The sequence below is a fragment of the Corvus moneduloides genome, chromosome 14 (genome assembly GCF_009650955.1).
Source record: "Corvus moneduloides isolate bCorMon1 chromosome 14, bCorMon1.pri, whole genome shotgun sequence".
NCBI lineage: Eukaryota > Metazoa > Chordata > Aves > Passeriformes > Corvidae > Corvus > Corvus moneduloides.
In genome coordinates, this window is record NC_045489.1 from 12,026,304 (window position 1) to 12,050,310 (window position 24,007).

General features: G+C 37.6%; 1 protein-coding gene across 1 annotated transcript in view; it reads right to left on the reverse strand.

Annotated features, from left to right (window-relative positions):
- Positions 1-24,007, reverse strand: part of SMARCA1 (SWI/SNF related, matrix associated, actin dependent regulator of chromatin, subfamily a, member 1) — a 34,931-nt gene that overhangs the window by 10,603 nt on the left and 321 nt on the right. Inside the window, exons 2-20 of the mRNA XM_032123779.1 lie at positions 20,226-20,312; positions 17,733-17,899; positions 16,696-16,796; positions 16,474-16,574; positions 16,017-16,196; positions 14,538-14,693; positions 14,160-14,291; positions 13,311-13,379; positions 12,450-12,559; positions 10,707-10,933; positions 10,045-10,166; positions 9,503-9,655; positions 7,986-8,118; positions 6,866-7,014; positions 6,154-6,273; positions 4,838-4,948; positions 4,540-4,653; positions 2,509-2,631; positions 842-974 (exon numbers count right to left, since the gene is read on the reverse strand). Coding sequence (XP_031979670.1) covers positions 842-974; positions 2,509-2,631; positions 4,540-4,653; positions 4,838-4,948; positions 6,154-6,273; positions 6,866-7,014; positions 7,986-8,118; positions 9,503-9,655; positions 10,045-10,166; positions 10,707-10,933; positions 12,450-12,559; positions 13,311-13,379; positions 14,160-14,291; positions 14,538-14,693; positions 16,017-16,196; positions 16,474-16,574; positions 16,696-16,796; positions 17,733-17,899; positions 20,226-20,312 — 2,488 coding nt within the window. The remainder of the gene's footprint in view (positions 1-841; positions 975-2,508; positions 2,632-4,539; positions 4,654-4,837; positions 4,949-6,153; positions 6,274-6,865; positions 7,015-7,985; positions 8,119-9,502; positions 9,656-10,044; positions 10,167-10,706; positions 10,934-12,449; positions 12,560-13,310; positions 13,380-14,159; positions 14,292-14,537; positions 14,694-16,016; positions 16,197-16,473; positions 16,575-16,695; positions 16,797-17,732; positions 17,900-20,225; positions 20,313-24,007) is intronic.

Sequence of the window (24,007 nt, forward strand, 5' to 3'; positions counted from 1 at the left end):
AAATAAATGTAGCCTGTGGTTCCATTAAATCATGAACAATGAGCTAATGCTCTCCAGCTTATTATGCTAGCCAAAAAACAAGCTTGCACAGACTCTTTATTCAATATCTTTAAAGCTTAACTATAAGCAAAGGCTTAGTAAAAATTCTAACAAAATTTACATTCAACATAATTAATTGTAGTCATGTAAAACTCTGAAAAAAATACTTTTAAGGATGCTTTCCGTAACAGTGGTGAAACAGAGCTGCCAGTCTAACAGTGAAACACATTCATATTTTTGTTTTCACTAGCTATCTCTAACATCAGAGGATACTTAGTCTCTCTATTATAAAAGCTACTCATTTGTGGTTTCTCCAATGATATATCTTTTAGTCAACCCAAAATAAATTCAACACTTTGAATGGAACTCTTGTGGAGCTCTTCCTTTTCAACTATAGGAGGAACATTGCAAAGTTTATTTTATGAAGGTGTTTGGTAAAATTACATCCAAGGCTGCAAGAGGAAGAAATCTAAAAAGCACTGTGTAAATACAAAAGAAAGATACAGTGTACTAGCTAAAATAGCCACTATAAGGCAGCTTCACAATTCCACAAGTCCATGTTATCAGTGAGAATTAACTATGTCAAATTCTAAATCTTGACTAAGGAGGGATAAAGGCAGCTGTAGGTGTTAAGTTATATGCTGCAAAATCAACCTTTTTAACAGAATTTTTTCTTCTAAAAAAAAAAAAAATTCTTCCATGCATCCAAATTCTCTATCGTGTAATTTTAAAAGAACACGTAGCAAAAATCATGGTAATACAGTGGTATTAGGAAATAAATACATTTTAAAATATCACAAACCTGAGTACTCAATGACCTCCTCAGGTGACTTTCCTTCCACCTCACGGGCAATATTGTCTATATCATCACGACCATATTTCTCATTAGCTTTAATAAACTGGTTAAAATCTCTTTTATTCCAGTTTGTAAAACCCTGTAAGCAGCAAGAAGGCATTATTAGGTCAAAGGGAAACATTTTCCAAAATTTTGATTTAGGTAAGTACCATTTGCTCCTCTGCAACATCACATAATTACAGCAGCTAATGGTCTTTCAGGATTTCCATAAACTTGCATTATCCAGGGTTTATTACTGAATCATTAAAAGTCTAAAGAGTTATTTTTGGGCATGACTTCATGTGCATTAGTAAGAGCTTTTTATCCTTTCTTTTTAAAGTTTTTGTGATACTTCTCCAAAGAAACCAGCTCAGTGACAGTCGCCCTTCAGTGGATACAAGCACCACACTTCAGAGGAGCACAGGGTGCAGCAATGCAAGTGTCATCACAAGTTCTTAGAGCAGTGCAAGTATCTAAAGCAAGAGCTCCTACTTCAGATGTTTACAAACCTGGAACCAGACAAACAGCTGGATGAAAGTATAAGTATGTCAAGAAACCATCTCTAGTCCAAAAAGATGCAATCAAATGGAAACTCTAAAGCACTGTCAAACAGAGAATTTGTTATGCACCAAGGTAATCAATCCAAAACTGAACAAGCGAGATGAAACGCACAAAAACATCATCCAAGAAAGAAACATTACAATTTAAAGACAGGGAAAGCAGGAAACACCAAGAACAAACAAGACAATCACACGCCTGGGCAATAATCTGTAGTGCATTGAGTTTCTTTCATCACAGAAATGTATTTACAAGGAGCTTTGTCAGTTCTCCAGCTGAATAAACTCACTCCACAATTAGACAGCATCTTCAGAGTGAGTCTAATATACAATACAATACAAGTATTTCTTTTTCATCATTAACAGCAGTACTGATATGCATATCAGCACATCGGCTTAAATATTTCCTCTGCTATACATATGTGAAATTAATAGTGAAATTGTGACCTTGCAATTTTCTTCCAAGGTACACTAGGCTCAATTCTTTTACAGAAAATTTTCTGAATCAAAAAATCCTGTTACTTTGAGACACACCTTTCTCCTTAACAATCAGCTTTTAATAAGCCCACTCAGCAGGGTAACCAGCCAAAAGGTCCAGAAACTAGCCAGTGACAGGGATTCAGTCCCAGTATAAAAGGAACATGCCTAACAACTCAACTGGGACAAAATTATGGATGTGACATGCCTTAGACACCTGCATAAACACCATGTATGTTGACACAGGCTTGTCCTGATTCAAACCCTTTTTGATTTAAAAAAACACAAGCCATATGCATGTACAAGAAACCCACTGATTGGCTTTCTGCATGTATTGCTGGGTAGTGCATCTACTATACAAGTTGTTGCCTCAGAAATGTTCAAAGACATTCAAGGAAACAGTAGATGACCAAGATGTAAACTTGTTCAAGGACAGGAAAGATCCCTCAAAGCAAAACCAATCAAAATCATTACATGTTGTGTGCTTTCTTCTTTCAATAACATCAGCATAGCTTTCCTGTGTGTATTTACCATTATTAGTACTGATATTCCACACTAGCAAAAACCTATGATGAAATACTTCAGCTGATTTTATTTTACCTGTGTTAGAAGCTTTTCTTTCTCTTCACTCTCCTCAGTATTCAGAGGCATAGACTCATCTATCTTCTTTTGTTCCTCCTTTTGTACCTGAGCTGCATTTGGAAGGTCAGGATTCCTGGGGACCTAAAATCAGGGGAATCAAAAAGCAGTAGTACAGCAATGTTATTTCAAAGATTGCATTTTAGAAGCACTGATCTGTGCAAGTTACCAAATGTGTTCTACCTAGATTCAAATCTCATTGCTTAAACCTCTCCTCCCAAAAATAGGACTGGATTTAAGTTCTAAGTTCGTTATGCCCTGAACCCACCACTCCTACACACAATGACCACGGGATATTGTGAGAGGCAGAGCTGTCACAGGTCACTGATTTCAGTGGCAGCTTTCCCTAGCAAAGGACTTGCTTTCCATCATTCAGTGGTTTAGAATGTTTTATAACTACAGCGAAACACTAAGTTCTGCCAGGTTTACTATAAAGCCATGCACGCTGCCAAAGGAAGGACCAGACACACAACACAATGTAAACAAGAACAAGCAACATTTGATCTGTCCCTCTCCACACTGACCAATTTAGTATTTGTGACCTTTCAACTGTATTCCAATTCCACTGCACGTAACAGCAAACAAGTCAGAAACCAGTATTCAGTAAAGGTTTAGTAGACCTTACATATTTCTGCAGCAAAAGGCAGTGGAAGATAAGAACTGTTTAGCTGGTTTTAATATATAAGAAATCTTCTTGACTTTACTGGTTTAAATTAAGACTGACACATAAAGCTTGGTCTCTGCCTATTGGATACCTTCTGATACTCTTTATGGCAGTTTTCAGTTTTAATAATAAACTCTCTTCAGATTGAAAGAGCAATACTCATATTTCCATTTCAAAGCAAAACAAATTTAATTATATTTATCACTTTCACCACCAGTAAACAGTCAAACTAACTTTTTAAGATAACAACTATTCATGTTCGACCTTTCCAGTCTGACAGGTTTCCATAACAGGGCTGAAACACCTCTTTTTACACTCATATTGTCAACATTAGCAATTCTCCCATCCTTCTTTGTTGGAGCATTAATTGAATAAATTCTTTCCCTAAACTAATTACATACTTAATTCTATCTGCCATCCCCATGAAATTCTTTTGGCTGCAAACAGGATTCTAAGATACCTTCTGCTTTTTCTTAAAAATACATTTTGCTAACATTAATTCTACTGTCTGGCAGCACCAATTTTCTATCTGTTGCTTTGTATGACAATTTTATATTCTCCAACACATTTTATAGGTGGTTTTTTCTTGCTGTAAACTGTCATGAAACCTGGGGCTTTTTAAAGCAAGTTACAGACATGTCTGGCTGGAAGCAGGGAATCCATTTGGTTTACTCAATCTATTCTGGTCCAAGTAAGGATCACAACATTAAAACAGAATCTGTTCACTGCTTGTCCAGTAATGTCAGCAGGGAAAAGGGAGAAATTCAGCTAAGGCACAGTAGGAAGGGAAAAAAAAGGAAAAGAGAGAAGTCTGTTGTCTCCCTTTTTGTAGTAGTAATACATTTAGACTTCTCCACACCTTTAAACCTTTTATATCCCAGCAAAATCCAAGGAAAATCGATGTCATTTTACTTAAGAGAATAGTGACTTTGTGTTGATATGAAGGTCTTTTCTAAATAAGACAAAAGTTTTCACTAAAAACATCATACCCTGGAAGGTGACCTTTTATTAGCCAAATTTTCCTCACCTTAGACCACATGTCACACATTTTCTTTTGAGCATATGAAGCATCACAACTGTCTTTCTTTTTCCTACTCTATTTTATCGTTAGGAATACACCACAAAACACAAAGCTACACAGATATGGAATTTTTAGTGAAGGAAAGAATGACAGATTACTTTTTCTGCTCCTCAGTGGAACAGAAACAGAAGAATAGAGGCTTTAAGCCATTTCTTTCACAGTAAGTTGACAAGTCAAGGTTGCAACAAATTTACAAAAAGGAATACAAATACATTTCACTGGTTTGAAAAGAAGAAAAATGCATTACCTTATATCCTATAGTCTTACGGTAATACAGAATTTCTTTTTCCAGAAGTTCAAATAACCGTGGTGGGAAAAACTGAAAATCCTGAATATTTGGTTGTTTTGGAGGTCGTGGAGCCTTCAAAAACATACAGACACATCAACATGATAGAAGCTTAACTTTTCTGCAAGTAAACTACCATAATTCAGAGCAGTGGCAACCTATGACTTTGTAAATATATTGGGGTAGAGCAGGGGATGCGGCATGGGAAAGAAGGACCAAAAGATGACATAAAAACACTCCATACTTGCCAACTTCTTACCTTGGGGACTTTTGGTTCACTGACACGTAGGGCTTCTCTGAAATAAGCATCCACTGCATAATTGGCTTTGCGTTCTCTTTTTGGAGGCTCAATCCATTCCATCATGCTCAGCTTAACACAGAACAGAATAAAAAACTACTAAAGTAACTGTCTGCTTCCCTAAAGTCACAAGAATAATGACTAATATGGCATTGCAAAACAGGAATGTATTTTTGCACAGCAAATCTAATGATTGTGCTCAATAATTTGGACACTCTACAATAGAGCTCAAAAATAAGCTAGAAATTATAGCTTATTATAACAAGTATTTAAGCACATAAAAGATAATAAGTAAGGCAGTGCAGTGGCAAGAACCTATTTTTTTTACAGTATTCTAAGTATTTCAGACACCTGAGTAGGGTTATGATTCCATCTACCAAAACACAATGGAAGGGCTGAGGACTTGGGCTCTGAATTCTCTAATTTCTTGTGATATGAATAAATTGCTTCTTCTCTAACTATCACAATGAATAACCTCTCTAAAGGCTACAACACAGACAAAAAATCCATTAGCAGTCAATTAATCTTAACTAAATCCTTGAAGTTACTAAAGTGTATTTCATACTATGCTGCACTTAACTCACTTCTCGTAATGAAATTATCAACACAAAGAATTTTATGTATATACCTACACACTGTACTATATTCTCACCAAACAATTTATTTTTCTAGATGTTTCTTCAAAATCAATAAAAAACCTGAGTTAGAAGGGCATTTTGTAGGTAACAAGTAAGAACTCACATATCTGATTCCAGGTAAGACCTTAAGGATATCTTCACTACAGATCTTGTACAAAACAGAGATGCAGAGGGAACATTGTGGGATTGAGTAATACCTCTTTGTAGGGATGATCCTTCTATTATTGGGTAAAATCAATGTACAAACAGTTCAAATTAATGCTTGTGACTAAAACCTTCACTGCAAAAACAGACTCAAGTCCAAGATCCACATTAAAAGTCATTGTCAGGCCTGTATTTTACCCTCAGTTATGCGATAGCAAAATAATACTGACTGCAGCAGTACAGTAGGATGCAACACAGTGGTTTTGCTGCAAAAGGGGTAACACCTGAGCAATATTATCAGATTTTACCATGAAAAAACAGTGGGGCTGAAAGCTAGTTTAACAAAATTTCAGAATATTAATGCTTGGGCAGAGCCAAATGAATTTTTCAATAGCTCCTTACTTCTCTAGAACAACCTTCACAGTCATAACAATTATAGTGTGGCTTTTATGCTTGCACCTCTAAACTGAAGTCTTAAGCACTATGAAAAATTACCTTTTGTTTTTCTCTGTAATCTTCACCTTCAAAGTTGTATAAGCTCATCTCTGTGTCCATAGTGAAATTTCGTAGGGAGCTCTCTCCCATTTTCTGCAATCGTTCATTCATTTCAGCTGTCTAAAAAGAGAAGAAGATACTTTTAGGCTCACTCAAGCTACTTTATCTTTTCTGAAAAAAAACAGCTTTCATCATTACTACAACATTCTCAACATCTTTTTCTGATTTCAACTTTTATTTCCATTTTCTTCTAAAAGGAGATACCCATTGTCCTTTTCAATTTACAGCAATTTAACTTCAAGACTCCCCATTAAACTAAATATATTATGTTGGGATGTAGTCCTACAACCGTAGAATTTAAGTTTAAAATTTAAATTAAATTTATGCCCATCTCTCTGGAGCTGAAATGGCAGTTCATTTTTTCACAGAGCCATCTATTCCCTAATGAAGTTCCATAAAGATTTTGTGTCTCCCAGAATTGTTGGCATTAAATTTACATTTTTCTAAAACACAACAAAATAAGCAGTGCTTAAGATATGATGCACAGAGCATGAACCTTGAATATAATTATAATCACTAATTCTACTCCTTCAAAACTTTCACAAGATTTAAAATCTGCACAAATGGTAAAGTAATAATGGATTTACATCATCAGATCTCATTCCATTTTGTGCATATATATTTTGTATTCCATATGAAACAGTTCTCTAACCTTCTTTTCACCTCTTTCTAAAATAGTGGTTATATCTTCTTCTGTCAGCTCACTGTCTTTGGAAGCAAACACATGCGTGGCTCCGTGCCGGATCATCTGCAGCATTTCATCTTTTGCCAGTTTGTTGGACTGTTGGTCTATGAGCCTTCCTACAATCACAAGAAATGTGTTGAAAGTTATAATATGGGAGTTCTAGTAGGACAATGCAAACAGTGGATTTATTTACTTCACTGACAGAACAGGAAAGGAAAGACAGAACAACCACGCAGAAAAAATACATTTCACTCGAGATGAGGATAAATGGAAGTCAGGAACTTTGGGGAAAATAAAAAAAATAACTTTGACTCAAGCCATAACACAAAAATGTTTCACATTCAGATAATCCAAGTTTTACATTTAAGATCTTATTCTTACAAAGTTAGCTGAACTTTTAAGATCACAATCTTTTCTCAAGATGAAAAATTACAAAGTATTCTATAATAACCACTAAGAAGTACTTGGTATTTTCAACACCCAGTTCACTGATTTCAACCCAATTTTCTGATTATTTTTCCCAAAATTTGAATTTCTATTCCAAAATTTCACTTATCCTATCTCATTTCTTCTCATGCTATCAAAATTTTGACCATCATCCTTTCAGTAGCCCACCCTTTAGTAAGTACGAACAACCCTAAAAACTTAGCTTGAGTACCTTCGTTTTTGACAAACTATTCTTCTAAGAGCTTCTAAACAAAAATAGACAAAGGTGTTTTGTTGTCAGTTAACTCTTATGTGGTGGCAAGCATATGTATATAATTATTTTAACTGCCAGGGAACATACCCGATTTTCTTTTTTTTCTTTTTAACATAACACAAAACCAAGTAACATCTATTCAGCTGTAGTTTACTTCCTTCATTTAGACTCCTACTATAAGTCTATGTCTACATTAATCAGGAAAACAGAATTTAAAAATAATTCAGCTGAACAAGTGAATACTTTGTTCACATTAGGTTGACTTAGTACACTGCTATTATACACAAGGCCTGCTTTGTTTAACGCTGTACATTTGTACAGTTATTTAACCACACTTTAAGGGACTGAACAATTCTGTTGCAGACAAACATATATAGCAGTTGATACCTTGTTGTATAACTATAGAGTCCAGCCTCAGTTTTATTTCAGCTCTTTCTACAATCCTCTCTTCAACAGTATTATCAGTGATAAGTCGAAACACCCGTACTGGTTTCTTTTGACCAATACGATGCGCACGATCCTAACAAACATAAATCAATGAGTGTTCAGCAACAAGAACTCACAAGCAATAGACAGTTAGCTTGCAGAAACAGCAGCCTCAAACTAGCATTGTACTTCTGGGTCCCTTGACTATTCAAGAGCACAGAACACTGTAAAACCAGTATTCTAATATTCACTTATACCTGGCTATTACACTTCTAAAGTTTGAGTCATTCCATAGCAATAAATGCATCTTCCTCATTGTAAACGAAGATAACTGAATGTTTGTCCAGACTACAGTTGGGAAGTGGAGGTACAACACCACATACATGCATACACTTGTACTGCTTTCAAATGAATACTTTCACTTGACACAGGTACTGAAACTTCTGTATCCCTGGCTTGAGCACATTAATTCCATTTGCAGAGTTCCTGGAGCCACAGCTCCAATACTGTGCTTGTCCCAAGCCAGCAAATGAGGTTTATGACTAACACACTACACTCATTCGCAACAAAACTTGTGTTTATCCTCTCTGGAAAATGTCCTTTTGAAGAAAAAGAAGTTAAACAGCTGCCTTCTAAGCTGTAGGTACCAGGATTTTCTGACTGTCCTTTAAATACAAGTTGCTAAATCTTTTATTCTCCTGCATAATACTGATTTCTTCCTGAAAACCCTACTGAAGGTCGCAAATCACACAAGCTTCCAGGAAGTTGGTCTACTATTGGCAATAAGCATGCATATCAAAAGGATAAGCCATTCATATTAAATATTTGATGTGTTTAAGTGCATTAAAAGAAAATTTTAAATTACAAACCACTGAACAAATACCCACCCTCCCAACCATGCAAGAAGGATCACATGAGTTTTATTCCATACGAAACAAATTACAGAATCTATTTTTTTTACATTCAGCACTCAGAAAGAGAATATTTTAGTAGGTTTAACCCAAAGGTAACCCTCTTCCCCCCAGCATCACCACCAAATGCTTTTATGCTTATGCACAAACAAAAAGCAAAAGCATAAACTTCCCAAATGAGAGGACTATAAGACTGCATGCTTCTAATTATTTGTTATTATTTTGGAAACAGTCCTCCATTATTCATTTGCTGTTCTCTTCTGAAAACAGCAATAATTCTATAGAAGAATAATTCTATAATTCCATTAACAATATTAATACAGTATTTTGACAGAAGTAATCTGCCATTATGAAAATAATGATGACAAATATTTACAGACAAAAATCTACAGTTTCCTCCACAAATTCTGGTCATGCCCTTTTTATTCAATTCTTTAGTTTCTTGGTATTGTCTTACGTATACAAAAAGTAAAGAAAAATAACAAAAATGCAAGTTCCGAAAACAGTTACACAAAATAGAACACTGACAACTTAAACAAACAAATGTGTATTAGAGAACTAGCTCACCATGGCTTGCAGATCTACTTGAGGGTTCCAATCTGAATCATAGAGAATAACCACATCAGCAGTTGCCAAATTAATTCCAAGACCTCCAGCTCTGGTACTCAGCATGAAAATGAATTTACTGCTGTTGGGAGCATTAAATGTGTCAATTGCTTCCTGAAAGAAAAAAAAAAGGTGTCACTAAAGTATCAGATCTTTCACACAAGTTTCCAGTATGTTGGTGGCTTTCCAACTAAATTTATTTTAAATTTACACAATTTTCATATAAAAAATAATTTTATCAAAGTAAGAAACTGTATGTTTGGACAGGCGAGAAAATCCATACTGACTCCACAACATACTGTGTTTTTCATTTAGCTGAGGAAAAAATGAAATGTACTGTGGACTTTGGTTAAGAAAAACATACCCTTGGCAGCCTTTTAAAAACTGTAGCATTTCTGCTTTACTTTAAACAATGATGCAGCTACGTACATATATGTAAGTAATAACTTATTAATCTAATGTGTAAACCAAAGGCATTTCTTGTTTGCATACAGCTTTCCCACCTCTCTTTCCTCATGTGGTGTCTGCCCATCAAGTCTGCAGTACTCATACCCACGCCACATGCAATAGTCTTCCAAAATATCCAGCAAGCGAGTCATCTGACTGAACAGCAGAACTCTGGAACCTGACAGAACACAGAATGTTCCAACGTTCATTTTATATTTTCACATTGATCTTATCACAGAGCTACTACAGAGTATGACTGAGAATTTATGTGAAATATTCTGTACTATGTCTAATTTAAGTAACTCTTTCTTCTCAAGTTACTTTCCTGGTAGTAATTTGACTACTCGAGAATATTACTTGATAAATTATACAGGAGAAATACATAACCAAAGAAAGAGAACACTTCAAGCCATCACAAGGAAATTGGGTGATGACTGATGTGCACAGACAAAATAATCCTATCATCAGAAATTTTCTTACAGAAAGGAGAAGGGAGGCTCTACTCTTCCTTTCCTTCTACTTCTCCGTATTTTTCGTCTTACTCATCATTTCCATAAAATTTCTTTCTCTTCATGTGTTAAGATCTACAGAAAATTCATTTTCCACAAAAACCTCACAGAAAGTAATGAATACATTTGCTGCAGGAAAGGCTATTTTTGAAAGATACTTTAACTTACAAGGAGCATTCAGATTACTGCTGTCCATGAACAGTACTCACCCTGCTCTCTGAGTTTTGCCAGCAGCTTATCCAGAACTAACATTTTACCACTGTTGGTGATGAGATGAGTGTCAGTGGTGTAAGGAGGGCCTGGCTCAGCACCATCAAACAGGTAAGGATGGTTACAGCACTTCCGCAGCTGCATCAGAATATTCAGCAGACGCATCTTATCCATTTTCCCAGCTGAATTCAGGATATCAATATCTTTCATCAGGATCCTGGTATACCTGAGGTTTTAAGAGCAGTTTTGAACAACTTTCCAGTTTTTATTTGACATTTAGTACACGAATGAACCCCTGCAATATCCCAATTACTTATTTTTGGATGTGGGAGCCATTTATATAACATTGAGCTATATTATGAAAGTTGGCAAAAACATCTAACTGATAATAAGGCTTTATAAATCCATGTCTAAACATGAAAGGGAATCTCTGTGAGCGACAATGATCTGTCATGCACTGGATTATTTTACACTTTCATTTTAGTAGTACAAAGTGGATTAAAAAAATATCACTTATTTGACAGAAACTGCTACAACTGACCTGGCTCCTTGTCTCACGTTCTTCTGGGTATGTACCTTACTAAAATAAGGTTTTATTTTAATTTCATGTAAGACTTTTTGGTGCATACATACTTGGATCAAAGGAGGAAGCTTAGGAGGCATATACGTTCTTTCAAATAAACTTAAGGAAGGAAAAAAGTTTCTGCTTTCTTCCTCCCAGCTCTTTTCATTACCCTTCCCGAGCTCTTTGAAACTTGTGCATTTTTTAAAAAGCCCCAAAGACAGCTATAAATAAGTTTCCCTGTCTTAACATGCAACTATAAGAAAAAAAATGAGTGTGAAAAGCTATAGTGTTTATCTGTTGGGGTTTTAGTTCTCCTCCTGTTTTCTTTTTCTCTTAAAGGAACTTTCCCCATACATGTTGCCAGGGGACAAATTACTGGGTGCTTAAGAAAAACAAAAGACCTGGCCATAGGGATGGGGTGCATCTTGCTACTCTCTTTCACCTGGGGGTGTGGGCAGCCAGTTCCCAGCGTTTTCGGCTGCCTTCCTTCTACCGGAGAGAGACCCCAGGGCTTCCCAAGCCCGCCTTTCCCTGCCCCACTGGGAGCCGGGCTGTGGCTGCCCTGCCCCTGCTGTTGCTTCGAGCCCTCACTACTCTGTAGCCCCGCACACCCTGCCTGCTGAGACCTCTGGGGGTTCCCACCGCGGCTCCGGAGTTCCATACACCTCGTCTGCCACCCGGGATTTGTGCTCGTCCGTGCCGTTCCAGCCTGCTGTTCCCGAGGGTCCGGCCGGACACTGGGATCGGCTGCCCAGGGGTTTGTGAAGCTTTTGTCCCATCCCTTCCCGGGATCCCAGGGCACCGGTGCCGCGTGCTCCCCGAGCTCGCTCCGGAGCGCCCCCTGCAGCCGCGGGGGAACCATCGCACCTGCCCTGCTCACCGGGAGCCGCCAGCGCCCCTGCCGGCTGCGAGCGGAACTGCACCCGAGGGGAAAGGGCCCGACAGCCGAGAGAGGCTGGGACTGGGTTTGTGGTTCCGTTTGCTGAGAACTGTTATTCTTATTCCTCATACCTTTGCCTGAAAGCCCCTTAATTTCAAAATTATAATAATTCGGAGGGAAGGGGGTTGCAATTTTTTTTCTTCCATTCCAAGGGAGACTCCTGCCTTCCTAGGCAGACACCTGTCTTTCAAACCAAGACAATCAGAAAAGAATCTTACTTTGATGTAAGTAACTCACCATTCTCTCTGCATTTTGCTGAGCCCAAGATAAATTTTTACTTCCTTCTTTGGAGGCAAACTCTTTTCTACTTCACCTTTTATGCGACGTAAGAGAAATGGCTTCAAAACCTACACAAATTAAGATGTTTTACATAGATAAATGTATAAAATTGACTGCTTCACATACAAAGTTAACAGATTCAATTATCTGATATTTATTCAGAACTAATCAGTATCTATTGCTGTCATAGTGACTCCATGAGAAAAATTCTGCTAAATTCTGCAAAACAAAGTTGTCCAGCAATGACTAAACTCAGACATAAATATGTGTATCTATAAAGGATTGCCATAATCATCCCAGTTGTTATCTTAAGCAGGGGCCAAACCCGTAAGTTTATAAAATCTAATCCTGTTTAACATAAGATCTGTTTCATTTCCACTAGCAGGGACAAAGCACACCAATATTTTAAATATCAGCAATGTATATTGTAGTTTCTCTGATTTCTTTTGCTACTGTAAGACAAAAAATGTCTTATCTCATGCACAGTAGAACAAAGGTAAAGGCATGCCTTTATTCAGACTAGCATGACATGTATCAGTGCACTATTCACAATAATAAATGGCTTCAAAAAGATCTCACAATTCTTCATTTTCATATTTTATGTTCAGATTTTGTCTGCTTTAAATAGTAACACACAAAAAGTAGTATCTATGATAGGAAGCTCCAATGCTTAATTCATGAAAATTCTGCTAGGCATTTCTGTAACTAAATACCTTCATGTTCATCGTTTCAACTTTGAGATGAAGGGGAAAATAATGTTTTTCTTTTTTACACTGTGCATGCTAATGATGACATGTGATTACAGCTTTAATTACTTACAGCATGAAGTCTTTCTACAAGCTTCTGATCACCGAGACAATTTTTAGTGTCAAACCATGAGTCAAAATCCTGTGGTAAGAAACAGCACAATTGGTATGAACAGTTTATCATCAGTACTTTTACAGACACATATTGACTCTCTTTCATTCCAGCTGAGAGTGGCATAAATCTTGAGACAAATTACTTCCATGAAAGAAAAATCAGTCTGCAATTCTGTGCCATCTCCCTGGTATGTTGTAACATTCGAGTCAACCACATCACTCTGCAGACAAAATACCATTATACTGTGCTTAATTCACAACAATTTTCCATGCTCATCACTGCACGGTCCAAGTGCTCCCCTTTAGTGCTTGTGTGACGATGGGACAAGTTAAAAAAACCAAACAAATTGAATCCTTAAGTAAATGAGATGGACAGCAGAGTGAAAATAACATAAGCAAGTAATACAAGCACAAAGAAACATTAACAGTCAAAGAGAAGAAAGATTACTTAAATTCTAAATTTAAAAAAGGCTTATGCCTATTTGGATGCTTCATATTCTTGATACTTCATCACTTTCTCAAATTTTGCATAATGCTCGAACTATTGAAAGTATTACATTTGCTATTACTGGTCTGAGGCCTCATCTACACCAGCAGAATGCACTGTTTTAACTAGGTCGAGTAAAAAGTCCACTTAGTTAATGGTAAAAGAAATAAAAGAAGTCTACAGTTCAGTAAGCCACAGAGCTTCCCCTGAACCTGGGTCTTCCACAACATACATCTCCTGCTAGGCTGATCATTCTTCTCTTCTACTGACAGCAGCCTGGGAATCAAAATAACAACACTGTACCTAAAAACATCAACTTACATCTGCAGAATTGAAGACATCAGGTAAAAGGAAATTGAGTAATGCCCACAGCTCATGGAGGTTATTCTGTAAAGGAGTTCCCGTAAGCAGCAATCGATTTGTTGTCTTGAACTCACGTACAATCTCTGACAGCTGGAAACACAACATAGTTATCAACACCATCTACACTTAAACACAGTGAATCAGTTTTTGAAATCTAAAACAACGTCAATTAAACTCAGAGACAGTGAGCTACCTATGAAATTCACATTTACCACCCAATAGCTTATTGCTTCTATTTTAAAAAAACACCCCACCTAACACTTAAAATCTGCTCAAACCAGATGCAATCTTTTTGTTTTGAACTAATTTCAAAGTACCAAACAATTTCAAATTTACCTTAGACTTCTCATTCTTTATTCTGTGGGCTTCATCAATTACCAGGTACCTCCAGTTAAATTTTTTGAAGACTGATTTCTCTTTAATTACCATTTCATATGATGTAACACAAACATCCCATTCACCAGGCATCATAACATCACGGATAAATGCAGCCTAAAGCAGAAGAACTGGATTAATGAACATTTATAAATATGAACAATTTTTATAGCATCCAGAGAAAGCTGTCTCCACCACCATTACTTATGCACTAAACTAGCACACAAAAGACTCTGAAACATCTTCTCAGTAACTGAAAGTTACTGTAACGAAAGCCTTCAATCCTTTGCAGTTTAAGGACAGAGAAAGTTGGAGTTAAGCAAAACACAAATTATCTCCCATTCAAAATTAACTACTTGCTCTTCAGCACCATTTCTCTGTAATTCAAATACAGTACATACAACCAAAAGGGGAAAAACCTTCTAAATTAACTTGTCCAAAGATACAATCCACAAAAGTGTTTCAAAACAACTTACATAGCCCACTCCCAACTATCTTTGCTCTTCCCCAAATATCTCTCTCCTCTGTCCCATCTCTGTTTTGCAAGGCACACATCAAGGCATATAAATCCTTTCACACGAAAGAATATCACCCTATGGGAAAGCCACGCAGACAGGTCTCCCCTGGTGCACGTGAGGCCATTTCCTCTTGTCCTATCACTTACAGAAACAAGCCCAGTTCCCTCAGCTGCTCCTCCTAAGCCTTGTTCAGACTCTTCCCCGGCTCTGTTCCCTTCTCTGAACACACCCCAGCACCTCAATGTCACTAGTGCCCAGTACAGGGGGACAGTCACTGCCCTAGTTCTGCTGGCCACACTATGGCTGGTACAGGCCAGGATGCCACTGGCCTTCTTGGCCACACTGCCAGCTCCTATTTCCTTTCTAGAGCCTTTCCATCCTCAAGCAGTAACAGGCAGCCATGCAATCCACATGAGCAACCACAGAATCCACAGAAACATCCAGCTTAGAAAAACACTCCATATCTATTTTACAATGACTGATGGAAAGCTCTACAGCAGAATCCTAGTTACAACGCCGGGCAGGCTTATAAAATACAAGTAAAGAATGGAAAAAGTCACCTGAAAAAAGGTGAAGAAAGAGGTAACAAAGTGAGTGCAATAAAGCAAAATGAGTACACACTGTCACATTGCAAATATGGAAGAGAGATAAAAAATAGGTTCAAAAATCAAACAGAAAGACAATAGAAAAACACGTAACTCAAAGAGTTGTACTTATATCTAATTGAGTGTATTATTTCATCTACTGATTTTCAGGTTTTCCTCATAGTCACAAGCATTACATTTTGCATTTTCAACACTGATGTAGTTAAAGATTACTAAAATATACTGTAATTAAGGAAGTAGCTTAGGGAGAATTCCACATACCCAACTGATATTTTTTGCCAAATAACGCATACATTTCTGAAATGTAGAGCACTTACTCTGGCATCTTTATCTCCAATAAGGCAAACAGCACGTAAGGATGGAACCCAGCGCTTGAATTCATTCATCCAGTTGTGCAAAGTTGATTTTGGAACCAGGACCATGTGTGGCCCAGGAATGTTTCGGTAATGCTTCAGATAGCCTAATAAAGCTATTGTTTGCAGAGTCTTACCAAGCCCCTGCATTGACAAAGAGGGGGGGAAAGAAACCTGCTGAAGTGAAATATCATAAAGAAATACTTCCAAACCATTTTCTTACTATATAATTCTGCCGTATGTTTAAAGCAAACTACACAAATGTTTGCAAAATAATTTCTTTCATTACAATTCCAGATTTGAAAAATCAGACTGTTGTAGAATGAAGCATACTACTGCACATACATGAAATACAATAAGCACTTAAATGCTGAATTTTGCTCATTAATTGCCACAAAAATTCCAAAAGATTACTGCTTACCATTTCATCTGCCAGAATGCCATTAACACCATTTTCATACAATGAGATCATCCAGTTCAAACCTCTAACCTGATAATCTCTTAGTGTTCCTCCTTTCACATCTGTAAATGTAAGATTCCTCTAAGTAGAAAAATACTAATTCTAAGTAGAAAATTTTAATTGCAATCTGCTCAGATCTTAATTACATGAAATCAATCAGAGAACTGTTAACACCATACTTACATGAAGGAGACTCCTCAAACCGAATACACACATTGGACGTTTTCCGACTCTCGGACAAGAGCTCTTCATCCTCCTCCTGCTCTGTGCGCCTGTGACGGTACCTAAAGGAAGAACCCAGCACTGATGTGTGAACAAAATCACTTCAAAACACTGCTACAAGCTCCAAAGACAAGTTACAACAGAAGCAATCACTGACCCACAATGTGGATGCTCTGGTATCCTGACCAAACCCTCATCCTGTTAATATGTTATTCCTTAGGAGTCATTCCAGCTTTAATTAGAAAGGCTGCTAAGAAGCCCTCTCTTTCAGAGTCATAACTATAATCTGACAATATCATGAGTTCTCTGAGGCACTCTTTAATGAGTGACACAGAAATACAAGACATATCAGTGGTGGCCTTAGACTCAATTACTTGATAATTACAATGTTCAGAAAAATCACGTATTCCAATTTTTAAAAAAATTAAATTTTTAAACTAGAATGTCATTTTGCAAACATTCCAAAAACTAATTGTTATTCCAAGACCCCTCAGAGGCACTACAGGCAGGCTCTGCTGCAATACTAACACAGACAGACCAGTGGAGCAGGACAATTGGTGCTGAGGATCCAACATCCCCACTACATGCACACTGCCTTGTTATAACCTGGTCTAGCCCCACTCTGGTCCCTCTGACTTGTCCACTAGCAACTGGGTCATATCAGGTGGACTTCTGGAGTGCACCTTCTAGTTCAACACCATACAAAAGAAATTCAATTCGTGCTCCAAAGTCACCCCACAATACAAACCAAAGCATTTTACATGGCAAGAATCAGGCAACTTTTAAAAGTGCATTTCTGGTCCAAGGTCACACTAATGTTGATGTAGCAGATGATGCTTTTAAACCAAAGCTTTTTTTTAAAATTGATACACCAGTAATAGGAAATGCTCTGGATTTACTGAAAGTACAGTTTCTATGTTCAATCTCTAAACAGATTATGTTAAAAAGCCCAAGTTGTTTGAAACTGTAAGAAGCCAGAAATAAAAATAAAAACATACTCCCCAGCTGAAATCAAACTCTGTTTTTCATCTTTCTTCATCCGTGGCCGTCCCAGCTTGACTTTCAGTGGAGACGTTGGTGATTTTTGTGCTGCAGGTTGAATAAAATGTGCAAAAAGTTCTGTCTGCTTCAGGAGGAACTCAAACCTTTTTGCTCGATCTGCTTTCTAGTTTCCAAAGTGGGGAAGAGAATTAAAAAAAGAAAGAAAAATAGGAAAAATAGAAGTTTTCTTCATAAAAACATATTGTTAAGAAACAGAATTCAGACACTCATGAGAACAACTTATATGAGGAAAGACTGACAAGACCATCTGCTAGATAACTCAGAGGGCTACAAGCATTGCGAAATAGAGCTGGAGCTGCTCCATGGCACACTAGCAGTGGTAAAGGGATGCTTTAATGGCCTGTCTACAGAAGATAAAGACAAAACTAAAGTTATGACTTACAGTAATGGATGAAATCCTAACCTTGCTCAAGTCAGTGGCAAAACTTTTATCAGCTTCAAGACTATCAGGATTTGATCAAAGACAACAATGCAGTAGCTCTGCTTTTAGAATTATTTCTGAAGTAATGGATGAACCAGCTCAATACTGCTTTCACTCAAGTTTGTGAATTTTGCTGTCAGATTTCAAATTTCAAGCATTTCGGTTTTGCCATCTCAATGGGCCATATGCACTTCACTATCTCACACAGCAAAACGTGGCCTTCTCTACATTTAGAAGATGCTACACAATTTTAAAGAAAAATATGATAAAATGCAAACTCTATCTAACAGAATGCAATTGTTACCAGTTTCTCTATGACAAATCTAAGCATCATGTAACACTGTACCATGTAAGGCAATTTCCATGTGATCGCATTTACATATCATGATATAAATGACAGAAGTGAAACTGTAGTTCTGCATTGTAGCCTTTGCAGGAAATACTCGACCCACAGACCTTACACACAAGCAAGTCTCCCACAGCAGGATCACCAACCAAAGAAAAAAGCAGCAAGAACGAGCCTGGCATGCAATGCAGCATCTCGCCACACGAGGGCACTGCGTTTCTTTTAACAGTGCACCACTTACCAGCAAAGGAACATCCTCACTAAGAATCTCCTGGAGAAAAAAATTACCACTTCCCCCCCACTTGCATTCATTATTGGACCATTTCTTTAAATAACTTGACAACCGAATAAAACGTAAACATCAAGTAAAACCTTTAAGAAAAAGGCATTCTAGAAGGGAGAAGTAGAATAAAAACAAATCCATTCAGAGGATTTACAGTTAACAAATAACACATGATGGTTTTGGCAAAATAATCATAGTTGGTAAGGACCTATATTGAATGACACAGTAAACTTTTCTGCCTGCAATATTATTGGCTTAGTATAAGCAATATGTTTTGATAAAACAGTAAAGGTCTAGCTCACAACTATACAACTGATAAAAGGTAGATTTTTTTTTTTATACCGAATCCCTTTGCCTCTTAGAAAAACTGAACTGAAATTGTAATTTAGGAAAGCTGTAAATTCACCGTGTATTACTGTGAAACAAGTTTATCTGTTTATTAAACTCATTTTTGAAGAACAAATTCACTGCGGGTCTTCTCTTTGGCTAGGAACTGGGTATTCATACAAGGAAGTATCAATCTTTCTATGTCTAACAGTTATATTCTTCCCTGACTTCTGTAATACCCAATTCTTTCAGACTCTACTGTAATTATTAGGCATCCATTTTACAGTAAAGCTTTTAAGAAAAAATATAAGAGAGAGGTACCAGCTTAAACCAAGAACTTAATAAAAACGTCATTCAAGGAGTCTTACAATGTCATACTGGTTTTTGCCTTTGTAACACAGAAGTTACCCTGCTACATCTCCTCTCCAGCATCACAAGCTCCCTTCACTGGTCCTGTGGACAGATCCTGTTTTGCATTGTTATGGCACAAATATTATGGGGCATTTAAATATTTAAAACCTTATGTTTTTATATGAGAGAAACCGGCAGCTTCAGTATTTCAGTTAAGTAAGAAGCAGCTTAAGGATGCCTCTGGCATCACCCAAGGGGTCATCAAATAAAACTGGCAGAGACAGATTCAAAACAAAATGGGGAGAGTTCTAAATATAAAATCTCATTGAATAGTCCTTACCACAGATGAGTGTGGATAACTAAAAAAGAACCCACAAAACCAAAAATCCACTGACAACTACTGAGTATAAAAACCACAGGCTACAACTCCAAAAATTGTGCAGACAAAAATACTTGGGAAGAATAGGACAGTATTTAACAGAACTACCACTACCTTCCTCCTCTGCTCTCATTGTCTTCACTAAACACCTGTTAGTCACTGTGAGAAACACAACACGGGCCTAGACATTTAAATGAATCTTCATTTGTTTTTCTTTTCTGACACATCCAGGCTGCAATAACTCCTTGTAACTGTGCTGATCCTGTTCCAACAACCAACTGCCATAAAAAGCTGCAGTGTGTTTTGTCATGAAAACACTTACCATCTTCTCTTCATATTCTGGGTCAACTTCTTTTTCAGGTCTAGCTGCCTTTGGAGGAAGTTTGAGTTGAAATGGGGGATCATTTTTCTGGAATTCAAAAGTTAAACATTTTATAAATACCAGTTTCTTTATTTACTTTTTTAGCAAAATGTATCAAACAAACAAACCTACAAACTGCGAGAAAAGAATGCTATTTTAAAAAAATAATTATTTCAAAATGAAGTGACTGCATTAATCGTATCATTTCACCCAAAGCAAAACCTCATGCCCGTGATGGAACTAAAAGATCCTCATGTTAATCTCTACAAGCAGGATCCAAATTGAAAGAAATTACTAAAAGAGCACAATAATCTTTCACAGAGATATTACTGTAAATGCGTAATTAAGTTTAATATCTTGAAAATATATTTTAAAAAATTAAATGTGATCTCTAAATGTCAGATTCCTAACTGTAAGTTTCCAGCACTTGCATTTTGTTTGGATTTTGTCTGTTTTCACTGCTAGATGAATAGTCACAAGTTGAATTGGAAACACAGCTTAACTACACTGAGCCATGAACCTGGGAGAGACACAACCAACCAATTCAATCCATGCAGCAACAACTCCATGGTATACTCTCAGACTGCTGAAGAACTACCTTATTTACTCTATATGGAAGAAATCTATGGAATTGTAACTAAAATGGCTGACTTTTGTAGTTTATGAGATTCATATCTGTCTTCAACAGTGAAGCTCAAAGCACGTTTTCCACAACTACAATACTGGAAAAATGACGAAATGGTAGATTTTTCCCCCCTAATTTAAGAAAATTTTCCTAATTGGTCTTTGAAATGTGACAATAAAAAATAAATCTATTTGAGATGCATTAAATTATAAAAATGTTTTTGAAAAGCTCTGAATAAACTGAAAGGAGCTGCCAGAGTGCATGTCTGCATAAAATCTAACAGTGCAGAGTATTAAACTGCTTTAAGTGCTTTGAGTATCAGATTAAATTATAAATTATTATTAAATACATTAAATTAAAATAATAATGTAAACTATTCAGGGTCAAGTAGCAAAACCAGGCCAAAATGTACCAAATATTTAAAAATCTGTCAAGCAACATTACAATTAAATTTCAGAACTGTTACTGACAAATATACATGCTAACTTCTTTTTTAAGCACAATCACACAAATGGGAGGAATATTTTCTGAAGTCAGAGATTACTGTTTCAAGTTTGGCCCAAAGCCATAATTCTCTGCAGAGGTGAACAGTACTAAGTGTATAATGAAGCTGTTTGACAGCTTAATGATTTTATAAATGCACCAGTTCCCTTTGCAAGGCCAAATGGTGCAAACAGGTAGCATTAGAAATATTCTATTCACTTAAATGTTCTTCAATCATACAGGTAATCAGCTCATCTCCGAAAGCAAAGTTACCCCAACATGCCAAAGAGCAGGTCATACATACGTGTATATTCACACCTCCATTATATTACTATGCAACATACACTCCAAAAAGAGAGACTGACATTGCCAATATCAAGTCCAGTCCTTCAATTAAAGTGTCAAACTATTCCTTAAATGAAAGCAAATTGACAATAGGCCCTTTCAGGCATCTCCCTCGCTTGCCCTATAAATAAATTAGATAGATATGTGTTACTGGGAAAAAAGCTGTCTACCTCAGGTAAGTATGAAGTTTCTTCAAGCAGAAGAACTCACTGTTGTGAGAATCCCCTATAACTGTATGATCTCCAAGCAAATTGCAATGCAGTATTATTTTTCTAAGCCCCAAGGCAGATGGCTGCAATGCCAGTTCTGTTGTTACTCAGATTATCCCAGAAGGATAAAACTTACGGTGGCATACAAATCAAATTTATTCTGAAAGAAGTATTTCTGAATAACACACTGAATTAGTCAATGAGCTGACATATTACTGCAGCCACAGCACAATAAAATCACATGGTACACTTTACCTTTCAAGAGAAAACACACGTTCCCCACCCCCCCCCCAACTCTTATTGCAGTGTTTCTGTTGAATATTGATGGTCCGCGAAGTATCAGAAACAAAAAACAGGAGATTATCAAAAGCCAGTGAAAGAGACAAACAAGATACATGCATCCCTGTGCCCCTTCTCTTCCTCACAAATCACAAGGGGGAGAATATGCTGCAGGTTCACTAAAGTACTACTCTGTGCTGGTGGTGCCAGACAGGGACAGGCATCATACCCAAACTTGCTTCTACATAATGCTCTGAATTACAAAAATCTACACCTTGACAATTACCAGATTTTGATATGAGTATTTCCCCCTAACAACCGGACCATGTACCTTATACAACACAGAAACTAAAATATTCCATGAAGTCTGAGAGCTTTGCCCTAGAAACTTTACACAATGTATCTTCATCACTTAGAGGACTGACTTGTCAGGAACCAGGACAGCAGAAGCCTCAGTGCAATTCACCACGGTGAAAGTACTTTCATTTTTAACTCCAGTAACAATTTATCTCTATTCTAGAAACAATTTCCATTCAGGATTAAATAATCCCCTGAAAACCGGTGTCATTTAAACAACTTTTAAATTTACAACTAACACAACCACGCAGCATTTACAAAAGATCCTGAGTATTCCAAGGATACAAAATACTCCCCCTCAAAATCTCTAATAACTATGCTAAATACAGTTCCTAAGATCAGCCTGAGAGATTTCCATGCAGTAAGTGTAATAGTCCCAAAGTGAGGAGCCCCCACGAACACCTCAATAAACAGCTGGGAACAAGAACTGCGGCTGCTTTAGCTGACTTTACTCTTGTAACTTGTGCTACTGAAAACTCTGAACAGATGCACTAAGAATAATTAGAAGGACTCCTTCTGTGTTTAACTCACATATACAAACTGGAAATACATTCCCAATAGCCAGTCAGACTGTTTTGGTAGTACAACAAAAACTATTTATAAAGTAAAACATTGAGAGGGGAGCAGAGCACAACAGGTTGCATGACTGCCATTGTAATGCAGATGCTGTAACTGTACAGTTGACGTGCATAAAATTTTGCAGAGTAAGTTGTATACAATAGAGAAATAGTCCTTGAACATTTTCCCTCGAGTAACCAAGGAAAGTTCAGGATCACACTGCACTGTGTACCACAGTTGTTTGTATACATAATAAAATAAAGCTTCAAGCATTCATTACAGGCAAAATGGACTTTCAGTAACTGGCATAAAAACCTGAATGCACTGTTATCAGTAGTTCAGTAATCTTCTCCAGTATCATAAATATATGATGCACGGTCCTCATTCCTACTAAGTTTTTTCTAAGATTCATTCTTCAGGTTAAATCTTGTTCTGTTTCCAAGGATACCTGAATACGTCACTTTCTACATGCCTTGTGTCTTTCTCCCAAAAAACTAAGGAGAGGCCGCTGGCAGCCATACGTGTTCTTCCGAGGGGTGTATTCTGCATCAGGGCACAATCCGAGCCAGGCGGGGACAGGGGGAGGCCCGGGCAGCCGGGGCAGACCGGGTCAGCCGGGAACACTCCGGGCCGCCCCCGCGACACTCCCACCCCGAGCCCGCGGAGCTCCCGGCTCCGAGACAGCTTTTCCCGGGGGCACGGGGAAGGAAACAGCAGGGCGGGGGGCGCCGGAAGACGGGCCCTGCAGGAGCGCCCAGGCTGCGGGGCTGGCGGGGGGTCCGCACGGACTCAGCGGCCCCAGCCCCGTGCCCAGGCTGCAGAGCCGAGCCGCGGGCATCGCAGGACCGCGCTGACAGCGGCTGCTGACAGGGCGACGCCGAAGGGCA